At 36.3% G+C, this 12,103-nt stretch overlaps 1 protein-coding gene across 8 annotated transcripts in view; it reads right to left on the bottom strand.

Moving 5' to 3' along the window:
* LPIN2 (lipin 2) overlaps window positions 1–12,103 on the bottom strand; it is a 47,153-nt gene that overhangs the window by 33,260 nt on the left and 1,790 nt on the right. The window contains exons 1-3 of one of the 8 annotated variants that reach the window (XM_040588849.1): window positions 4,840–4,911; window positions 1,932–2,137; window positions 173–304 (exon numbers count right to left, since the gene is read on the bottom strand). The exons of 1 other annotated variant lie outside the window; for it this stretch is intronic. Coding sequence is in view for 2 of the 7 variants with exons in the window: in XM_040588856.1 (XP_040444790.1) it covers window positions 4,840–4,926 (87 nt within the window). In the remaining 5 variants the exon portion in view is untranslated. Of the gene's footprint in view, window positions 1–172; window positions 305–1,931; window positions 2,138–4,839; window positions 5,203–12,103 lie in introns of those variants that run through there. 6 more of the 8 variants (XM_040588852.1, XM_040588853.1, XM_040588856.1 and 3 more) reach the window with 6 other exon arrangements.

Below are 12,103 nucleotides of genomic sequence, written 5' to 3'. Positions count from 1 at the left end.
TTCTCGTCCATGAGAAGTGGATGACTTTACAAGTTAACAAACATTATTTCCACACAAATTACACCTGAAACATAAACCTAAATGCCAAATACTACATTTTCATATATGAAAGGCAAGTCTTAACAAAGTTTACACACTCATGCAATATATTAAGTGTAAAGAGTTATCTTACCCACTAACCACTTTGCATAGGTTTCATAGTTTCAGTCAATAGAAAATAGATCTTTTACAGGTTTTTGTGGTTGTGCATACTCCTGACATCCGAAAATTGGAAAAGAGCAATATGTAGTGTAGGCAAAGGAATCTGGGAGTGGGGAGTTCAGGACAGAATACAAGGAAAGGAAGATGCACACAGTAAGAAGAGTATACTATAATCAAACATATTAAAGAACACACAGAATCACTTATCAAACATTCTGTCTAATCTATTAAAAATACTTAAGTGAATGAAGGAATTTTGAATGATTGTATGTCTTTCAGATTACAAATACAACGTGAACTACAACTGCCAATAAGAAAAGATGTCCAAAGATTTCTCAGAACATCTGAGCTTTGATAGAAAGAGGAAGGAAAACTGTAAAGGTGTTCTAATGGAAACTTAAGTGCAACCCTTCCTCATTCTGCTATCTCCTGCCTTCCACCCAAAAGACTGCTACAAGCTTGTTTCAAATATATCCAAGCAATTGCATGCCTCTGAAGTTAATGGTATTATTTGAGACAACAGAACACTGCTGCAAACAAGCAGAACACACAACACCAAGCACATAATAGGGCTTAAAGTATAAAAAAAATCTGGTTTGGGATAGTATTTATAAAACAAAAAAACTACAGTGAATTTCTTTTTTCTATTTGCTAATCTGTTTTTATTAGCCTCTGAACAAGGTCTAGGATTTTTCTTAATGACTCTAAACAAGACCATATTGCACTACAAGAGTTCTTCCTCCTGATACTGCTTTAATTACCTAGGTAATTAATCACCTATTTCTGTTCTGAGACCTCAAAGTTTTCCTTACAGTAATGCAGGGTATATTGCATTAATTCAAAAGGAAGCTACTTTTGTAGCATCTAACAGTACCAATATAATTGTAAACATGTAGGAAATCTAAAACTATTTTCACAGAATTAGAGCAGCTACAGAAGTATTTTTCTCCATTTTAGGCTTCTCAAGCCTAACATATGCTACCTAATCATATTTAGACTTTTGAAAAAAAAAAATCCTTCCTCTCCACAAGACTTAAAAAGGAAGAAAGGGCTTTTCCAATACAGTTTTTAAGTTCTTTTGAAATTATCCACAGAATTACTATGCTAGGTAACATGCTAGAGAATTCTCTCCTGTAGCTTTTGTACAACATAGTTGATGAAGACAGAAAGAACAGACCATCACTGAGTGACTAATGGGATTAGCAGAACGGACTCCCTATCAATATCAGTGATTAATAAAATTAAGTTTCATCTCTAAGTCATTTAATGTACAACTACAAAATTGACTGCTTGGTAATGAAATAATAGCTCACTCTTGCTAAAAAGGGGAGGTGTCACTTCAACCTTTCCTCATCTGACCCTCTTAATGAGCTGATTTTAGCTCACTGATACAGCTGGCAAAAGTCTACCCATTTTGTCATTGTTTGTTTCAGTGGATTAGTAGATTAGATTAACTCATGAAGAAGAACATGACAAACACCAGAGAGTCATGAGGCACAAGGCAGTACCAGAGAGTTAGAAAAAAACGCTGGGGTAGGAAATTGAACATCTTCCTTTTGACAAGTGAGATACTTGCTGCATCTTATGGAAATGTAACCCAAGACAGAAAGGTAGCAACGTCTCTGCTTTACTGTTTATACAATTAGTCTTCCCCTACAAGGGCAGTCATCTTTATTCTCAATCTTAGGAAAAATTCTGTAACACATAGTCATTGTCATTCATGGCTGTACCTTGGCTGCTTCCAAGAGGACTCTATGGTATTGGCTTACAAAGCAAAGTTGATTTCATGACACCGTGAAGACTGAATTTGTTAAATGTTTGGGCACAATCAGGCACAGAAGTCCTTAACAGACTCTCCATTCCACATATTTCATTTCAGTGAACAGGACTTGAGAAGTGGACATCAGCAAGGAATTCTCTATCATTTAAGAGGCAACTGTTCAAAAGATCAGAATTTCACACCAACTGCTAAAATTTAGTTCAGTTGATAATCTAGTTTTCCTCACATACGTGCTAACTGACCTTGTCTGAAATACAGAAAATCACCCAAAACAACCCACAAGACTGAAGCATGAACCTATTCTACATATATTCTTGCTTTCCTGTAGCAAAAGTTCTCTCTTTTATAGATCTCAGTTACATTTCTGTAGCTCACAGCACAGTCACTTTTATGATCATATATAAACAGAATAACCTCTTATGCATGAAAGTTAAGAACTTTTCAACCCACTGAGTATTAAAAATAATGTTTATACAGAAAGAAACTTTTCATAATCCAAGTCTTAAAGCAAACATTGTTTTGTACATTGTAAGTAAACAAAATTGCAGATCAGAAACTAATGTATGTTATTGCTTATCAAGTTGTAGTTCAGCTTTTAACATAATGGTTCAATTTGTAAGATAAACAAGTTATTTAAGAAGGCTTGAACTGTAGCAAGAAAATGATCAAATAGAAATAAAGTGTCACTACATACCTGAGAAACATGAGATATTTAATTTATTTCAAATGTCAGTAGAATCCCAGCTAGGAGACTTAAAAAATGTTGGGGTTTTTTGGGGTTTGCTTTTTTTTGGTGTGTGTGTGCGCTTTAAGTTTTATTGTATATTGTTGGAAACCTTGTGGTCAGCAGTACTGAACCTGACTATAGAGAGGAACAGCATAAAATGTTGTTAATTCTTGCAAACGCAATAGAAATAGCCTGATCACAGAAAACCCAGTAAGACAAAGTATTTCCTCGACAACACTATTTCATGCTTAGTAAACATTTGTTAAATGTCATTGTCCTGAAAGCAGAGAAAAGTGGAGAGCAGCATGCCTTCATAACCTGCCATAAGAACCTAAAAAGCATGCCAATTTCCAGTCCTGCAATTCAAGACAGAATTCTGATGGACAAGACAAGCTAAGAAACAGCAATGCAGCAATGTTTCACAATACTGTTTGGCTTTTTTAATTTATTTTGATATCCAGAGTATATATATTACTTGATGCAGTCAAATTCCAGAACTCTGCATAAAAGCTAAAGTTAACGTAGCTCACTACTACTTATCCTTCTAGGATAGCAAATCAAAAGGCTATCAATACCTAAGGTCTCACAGCAGAAAAAGACTTTCTGTGTTCTGAGGCTCCAGAAAGATTGATTTTTGAAAGTTTATGCAATATTACCTACTTTGCAAAAATTCTTATATCTGAATATATTAACACTACTAAGCTAAGTGCAACTGTCTGGAATGCAGGAAAGGGTGTCTCTGTCCTGTATCATAAAAAAAAGATTTTGTTTCTGGCAAGAAGCCATTACACTGCAGAAGGCAGAAACAGAGAGAGAGAGAACATAAAAGTAAATACAAAATAATAAAATATCTACTTTGGAAATTCAAGAACTAAAAATAAAATTATGTGCCTCATCTATAAAATACATCAGTTAAACTAGAATTAACCTTGCATATGTTGGTTGACTTCCTGACGTTGCAGCAATAAGCAACAGAATGGCTTTCAGATAGAATGATTAAACACTATGACAGCTCAGGTAAGTCTCTAACATGCTCTACATGATAGATCACCAAACTGTCAAAACCCACCATCAGGAAACACTTACACTAGCAGAACTTAAGCAGGAGGTTCTGTGGATAGGAATTATAACATCTTTGTTGATGGTACATAGATATTTTGGCTGCTACAAACCCAATGTGTATTCTTGAACAATTTTTTAATGTTATTCAGCAACACCCATATAAAAGTGCAAGATATACTCAAAAGTTGGACCACAATTTTGTGTTTTCTGTATACTCAAAAGTTGGACCACAATTTTGTGTTTTCTGTGCTTCTGGAGTACTGCTTCAGTAAAGGTAAACCATTTTTTGTGTTCTTAAAGCCATATATATAGGTGCACTTATATGAACAAGAACACTAAAAATGCCCAGTTCAACAACATAAAAAGAAGAGTACAAGTTACTCAAAGACAAGCTATCCAATTGCTCTAGAGAGACACAGCTATAAAGGGCATGGTTTTTAACTATCACTGCAAAAAATAGGTACTTAAATGTAGATCTTAGCCTGCAAGAGAGTAGATATTTATATAACCCATTTATTTTGAGATACATTTAGAGCATTAAAAGATAGTCTAATGCCACATGATGTAAACAGTAAAGAAGTTGCACTTGTTTCAAGGGACTGGGTAAAACCAAAATCATGCATAGCAATGGTTTCCCCTCAATTTATCTCATCTTGCCTGTATGTGCATGTATATATATTTACGAGGCAGAAGCTCTCCTTAACCAGACAGAATCTTTAGCAAGTGTTTCACTAATTTCTACTTTGTACCCTGAGGAGATTGGCAGGGGGGGCAGGAGCAGAGGGAACGACCATGTGAAAAACCACCACTGTAGCATCAGGTCTACCCAGCAAAAACAAGCAAACAAAACAATCCTTGCTCCTAAGCAAAGAACTTAACTGGGGTTTAGGATTGCTCCTAATACAGCACAGAGCACTTATGGAACAAAAGTGAGAAACAAAGCAAGTCTGTTGAACACCTAATTAAAGTCTTCCACATACTATTAAACACAGGCAGTCAATTTGTATGTATTTTAACTATGCTATAGGAAATTATATACCCATAGTAGCAATAAATCTGTCAAACTCACCAAGATCCCAGAAGGAACCCTTTCCTGGGCAGCAACAAGACTTCCACTGAAGTCATCTTCAAAACCACCCATTTCTGAGAAATGCATCTCAGAAAACAGGAAACTAACTTTCCACAGTACAAGTAAACCCAAAGCTTACAGCCATAACAGAATGTTGTATCAACATTTCTTCTCTTTCCATAGAAGCAGAAGAATTACGTAAATATTCTGGTCGCTTAGACAAAAACACTTGGTATACTTTCCCACGCAATATTATGATTAAAAAGGAAAGGCTTCTTTAAGAAAGCTCACACAGAAACTCTCACCAATAGGCTTTACTGGAAATGTCACAGCCCCCTTGCGCTCTTTGAGATAAGTAATAACATGGGCAGACTTTGCCATATGTTTGCACTGATAGGTAATGATCTTGTTTTACATCAGCTCACGTGACTTTAGCTGCAGCTCCCACGAAAAGAAACAGGGATTTAGTTAATGATTCTTAAGCAATGTCTACATTGGCTCACTCAGGAGACTTTTTGCCCACTGTTGTAACTCTACCATCAGTAGCAGCATTCAAAGTCCTCGTTCAGCCTGCTGCACACCTAATTCAAGAATGCCTGCTGCCACTCCATGTGCCCACTCCCTCCACTGACGGCTTTACTGGGCTAGCTAGCCACGTTTTATAGGACAAATTTGATGACCTTTCAGGGTCCTGTGTTTGGGGGCTGTTTTCCCCAGTTTTGAAATGACATTAGAATAGTAAAGAGACAACTGACCTGGTGTCATTTATACTACGCCATACAAAAACAGTGCATGCCAAAATAAGCATTTTTTTTCCTGTGTAAGTTTTCCTGCTTTCTTTAAACTGAATTGTTAAAGCAGTGTAATTTGGGTACGTGGACAACACACAGAAAATTAATGTACACCTAGCTCCATGACTGAGAATAAGAATTTTTGATCTGAGGAATTTTGCAATGTCATTACATCTTTAAATAGTATCATGAATTGGTGAAATAACTGAGGAATTGTAGTAGTACAGGGAAAAATTCTACCCCTGAATGGGAAAGACATTCTCTGAGGACCATTAATATTCCCCTCAATGTAGACAGATTCTCGTTACCTTAAACCCATGCATTTCCTCCCCACTCCCATTGTGTTACTTTGCGTCTGCTCAGAAGGCTGTGAAGGACTACTTCTTGAATTACCAGCTAAAAGATAATCTAGGATACTGCTACCATCTTCACGCTATCCTCCTCTTAAGTTTTGCAAATTTATGCATTAAGCTCTGATGCAAGGACACTGAATTACATTACCAGACACAGCCAAACGGCTTGCAGGTTTCCAAAATAATTTATGAACTGCACCCAAGGCCAAAACTAAATCAGTCTTGATAACAAACTCCTGACTGTCGGGACTGCTACATCTGCAGTAAGGTTGCAGCCATCTCTGGGCTGTCTTCTGTACACTAAGTTTGTATTTAATATGGCTCTTCACAGGAAAAATTACTGGTTTTGTTAGCAGACATGAGTATTTTCACAAGATATTAAGAATTACTAGTCACACTCAATTTTCCTCTACTTGTTCATCATTCCTTTATCATGTGTGTTCAATTAAAATATGGTAAAAAGCAGATACGAGCAGAATGGAAGCCAGCTTTGTTAAGACAGTACTTCTTTTCAAACACTTTTGACTTAGTTTATGCGATTTTTGTTGTTGCAGTGTACTGTTTTCTCTTATATGTATTCTATTTCAGTATATTTCAGATTGACATTATTTTCTTCAAAGCTTCTAAAAGTGTTTTAGAAGACAGCCTTTCTAGAATACAGATAAAATTGTGGTCACTGCAGTTAAGGTTAGATTTACACAGGTAATAAGCTTTGCACATTTAGTAAGCCTCCTTGTCTTTTATTTGTCAATATTAATAAGGTAAATAAAATTCCCTCTGAGTAAGTCCAAGTACTATGTTATTTAGTTACAATTTACCCAGGAAAATGAGCTTTACTTTTGAAAGGCAAGTACTTCACATTTGGAAGTATTAGAAGCAATGTTTTTCATACAACCTTAATACATCTCTTCGGTGTGGATAGATTTTACTGTGGTCTAGCCTCAGAAAGCACATACAAGTTCTTTCACTAGCCTCATGTAAGTTAATATTGCTAACAAAGACCAGTCATCACCTTATGCTCCTTTTTTTTTTGGCTGCTCTTTGGGGGGTCTACACATCTTATCTCATTGCCCGTCAGTCAAAATCCCCGATGGGAAGTATGATTCCATTTTTAAACAGTACTTTCCTACAGAAATCTTCATAATATATTTGATTGCATTCATCTAATTTTACAGCATCCCAGAGACGCAGTAGTATTTTTTCACCTACGTAATGGAAAACTCAGGCCAGGAGACTAGGAATTAAAAATACAGGGGATTTAGCACAGCTAAAACTTGACTTTGTAGAGTTTCCATTTTTCACCTCTTTGCATGTTCAAAACATTGCTTCCACAGGCTACATTTGTAGCTGTTAATCAGATTTACATATCCCAGATGGTCATAACAACAAAAAAAAAAAATCTAATTGCCTGTTAATATTACATTTAAATGATCTGACCCTGACCCTGCTGTACAGGAGCTGCCAGACCAGCATGGCCAACACACAGCTACAGGACATTTCCCCAGCTTTCATCGGCACATGTCATTTTAAGTTCTGGAAGGAAGGAAGCTGAACTATAGACATGAGCTTCTACCAGTACACAACTGCAATACATTCAGATCAGAATAAATCAGTTAAGATGAATAAATGAGATAAATCCTTCTATAATCAACATATCCTAATGGATATGGCAAATGTAGGACAACCTTTGTTCATGTCTCATGTCTCTCCTTCACCTCATCATGCCCCAAATCATTTACTTACTATCAGCTAAGACTTAAGCACCACAGTTCTCTGCCTCACACCCCGTCCTGGCATTGGAAAAGGTCCTTTCTCCCCAGGCTTCAACTTCTATTCCTAAATTCCACCACACTTCTTCATTTTCATGCACTTTTTACACTTGGTCTATCAGGTGCAAACACAGTAGAAGAGCTCCCAATTCTCCTATAGAGTTTACGAAAATCAGGCTGGGGTTGAAAACACTTAGTCCTGTGCCCAAGTTCTTGATCCTAGCCCTGGCCTGAAGCATCTGCTCACTGAAACTGGAAATAAAGCTCTGTTCATTCCATCTTGTGATAAAATACATTCAATACAGCATCCCCGCTACTTTTAACTACAAAAGTCTATCCATTCTCAATATGGACTTTTAAAACTAATTCAAAGGCTAGTAACTTTACCAAAATAAAACAAGTTTAGATGTGAACAACAGAAGACATACTGAATGAAGACCATGTGCCTCATATCCCTTCTTGTAAGAGAAAACAGCTAGATTTTTTCCTCCAGTAGAGTGGAAACATACCATCAAGTTTTACTCCTTTTCAAAAACAATATACTTGCTAAAATTTTCCATATAAAGGCTGAAGGTGGCTAATATATAACTTGGAATGAAATTTTCCATTTTAGCAAAGTTATGTGCAACTACATAAATCAAGTTCTGCACAAAAAAAGCTGAAAAAGACTGAAAGGCAGTGTTACCTGCTTTTACCTGCAATTCCCATATGTCCAAAACATAAGAATAATGAAAAAACCCTATCACAAGTAATGCTAGCATGGTACAAGAATCCAAGCAGTTAACAGATGTTAAGAGAAACGCCAATAATATAAAAGCAATGCATTGTCCACTAAACTGGTGGTTAAAAAAAAAAGAGTAATATCAAATGTCTACTTTTCCATCTATGATGCAAATGGTAAATCCAATGCCTTCAAGATCTCCTGTCAGGTGGAGTCAAGAGACATTCAAATTAAACTATTTTTCAGTGCAGTTTAAGTATTTTTTATCTCCAAGGGGAGAGGGGAAAAAAAAAAGATAGCAAGAAAGGAAATCCACAGTTTATTTGGACTTGGCCCTTTTGTAATGTGTCAGTTACATCTGCACAATCTACTATGAATCATCTGATTCTGGCACTATGGCATCTTTCCCTGTATTAATTTGAGCATTTTCTGCCCCCCCCCCCCCCCCCCCCCCCCCCTTATTTTTTTTAGGGTTACCTTTTTTCCTCACTTCAGTGAAACAAAGAATACTCCAAGAGTCCATAAAGTGAGTTTCACTGTTAAAATGATTAGTTCAATCAGAAACTTAGGTTACATGCACACAAAAAGTTCTTATTTATATGAGAAGACGCTAGCTTCTTTCAAAGGACTGAAAAGAAGTAACTGGCTAATCCCAGAGTGCACCCCTTTGGGATTTGTACAGGCATATCCCACACAAGTGCCTGCCACACCTGAAATACATCTATTTTGAGCAGCACAAACTCTTCTACAGCCACATCATCCTTGGTTGAACTTCTAGACACATACCACAGAAACCAGTTTCTGAATAGAAATTCCACCTATCTCATTTTTACATGAGGTAAGAAAGCAGATGAAGCTTTTCCTGCATGTTTCTAGAAAGCACTAAGCATTTCCCTAATGAACAACTCCTCACCTTTCTATTTTCTCCATTTGAAAAGGTTTCTTTCCAGACACTGATCTGCCTCAGGTGCATTTACATTTTCTTGCAACCTTCCAGCAATAGAGCACAGTCATGTATTTAGGCATGCAATGCATCCTAATCAGTTAGTGGTGAATAATTTGGTTACCTTTAGAATGGATATATGAATACAAGGTCTCAAACTAGTATTTATCTTCAGGCTGACAAGAAATATACTTATTGTGAGAAATAGAGAATACCAAAAAAATTCTGAATACAGTTTATATAAACAAGAAACCTTTTTTTACTCGATAAGACTCTCCACATTGTTGAATTGATGAACATGAACCAGAATGGAACAACATCCATAAATTTAACTTGAACATAAAACTTGGCTAATTTATTAGAAAACCAGGTAGAAATGCTCCTCTTACAGAATTCCCACACAAGGGTATTTATAGCATGAGATATTGGGAAGGAGAAATTTATAGCTGAGAAAGCAGCATATGCTTACTCATTCACCAAACACTACCTACTTGCACTATTGAGTTTTAATGAATGCAGAGATCACATCTGTCTGAAAGATATCTGTTCAGCCCTAGCACACAACAGCATGTCTGCATCATCTATATGGGATATGACAAACCTGTAAAGCAGCCTCACAGTTTTTCTTGTTTGTGTTAACATGCACACTTTTTATTTGGGGAATGAATGGCTTTAAGTAACTAGTAAGTAATTACATTTTTTAAAAATCATCGTATTTCAGTTCACATCACAATCTAAATTCTACTGTTAGCCAAGTGAGAGACAATTACTTCCACTTCTAATAGAATCTCAGCTACAATTCATTATTGGGAGCACTGAAATAACTTTGCAAAGAATTCTTTACACGTTGCCTTTAAAAGTCCTTTACTAACCATCAATCCAGAAGTACTTTTCCTGAGGAGACAGTTATGCAATCTAAAAAAAAGACAAGTTAAACTAAAGACACAGCCTAAGACTGGCTTAGCATGTTTAGCATGTGCTGGCTTCAGCTTCATAGACCAACAAAAAAATGTCACCTAGTACGCTGGAGACAGAAATGGGCCAGTTCCTCAGTTCAAAATCTTATCCATTCACTCAGTACGGATAGCAGCAATGAGGAAGCATCCCTTAGTTCTGGCAAAAAGAGTGACTCAGGACAACTTCTAGTGGTTATGCCAAATGACATTACTGCAAAGCTAAAAGAAACCGGTAACAATAAAATACTTAACTAGGAAGGGGAAGCTAGCATCCCTTACTTGGAAATGGCCTTGAAATATAAACACAAGTTTCTATCAAAATTTTTAAAAAATCTCCCAAAACTATGCTTAAGCTCTGTCCTCCAACACAAAGACAATCTGGCTTGATTTGGCATGACAGTTTCATATTAAAACAGCCTTCCTGTTCAAAGTTCAATGTAAGCACTAATGCTACTACATACTAGAGCATTTGTAACCATGATGAGATAGCAGCTAGGCGAATAAACACTCTTTTAAAGTGAAACATTCATTGCAAAAGCAGCAACATTTTTTATATGTTTGAAGTGGAAAATTTTATTTACAATTTTTAAAAAATCTCTGCTTACCTATATTAACAGTGAGGTATTTACAGAGACGACATCTTTGTGTAACTGTAGAACCTTAAAATGCAGCTTCAATGAGATCAAAGGTTCCTAAAGTACTCCTGATCAGCACTGCCAGACACAAAATCATTGGGATACAGTATGCTATGTTATGTTCTCAGAATTTGCCCAGTATGGCATGAAGATATCTAATGCATACACTTTAGATTTGAATTAGATCACAAACATATAACCCATTGTTTTGTACAAGCCTGAAAGCTTTTTCACTGTGGACATATGTAGTATGCAGCACTGAATCTCACACCAGAAGGTGTCCTTTCATCCCTTTTCAATTACGTACAGCTTATTTGCAATTCATGATATAAACAAGGATTAAAAGGTACTTTATATATATAAGCCAAAGCTATTTTACAAAAAAAAAAAAACAAACAAACAAAACAAAGAAACCCACCAAACATTCTAATTCAGCACAGACATGCTATGACCCCACATAGGCCGTGAAGAACTGTCTGTTCTCCTGTATGCTGTGATCTTGCACTTAAGATGCAAGACTGGAAAAGAAGAAATTTGTGATCTGGAGTATTAACCGTGTGAGCACCTTCCAGGAAGAGAGAAACAAATGCAACTAATGTATCCTCTAACTTTGACAGAGCTTCCTAGTGTGGCTTTGGGCAAAATCCTTTCAGCTTCATCTGATCTAGACTGCAAGTTGTCTGGGGCTGAGACCAAGTCAGAAAGCATGCAAGGCAAAAAAGGGCTATTCTGGGCCTCAAGATACATAAGTAGGTGTCAAGTGTAGTAACTGCAGTTTATATTTCCCCATAATTGGACATGACATTAAACAAGTGGAAAGAAATGCTGTAAGTAGGGAGAAGGACAAAAAGTCCACTGCACTGTGAAACTAGAACATTTTACATGTCTGTCTTCCAAGTAAATAATAACGAAGAACTAAACTAAATTTTGTAACAAATTAAAATGTTAAGTTCTAAAAATAAGACAAGTTCAAACACCACCTCTTTCACATGCCATTAAAAAAATGAAACATTTTGATATGCTCAACTGAAAAGTTGCACTACAACACTAAAAATTAATACCGTACCTGCTTACAAGGACCTTTCAGCACTATCTA

The sequence above is a fragment of the Falco naumanni genome, chromosome 3 (assembly GCF_017639655.2).
Source record: "Falco naumanni isolate bFalNau1 chromosome 3, bFalNau1.pat, whole genome shotgun sequence".
Lineage (NCBI taxonomy): Eukaryota > Metazoa > Chordata > Aves > Falconiformes > Falconidae > Falco > Falco naumanni.
Note: the sequence above shows the minus strand (reverse complement) of the source record. Positions and strands in the feature narration are given on the sequence as shown.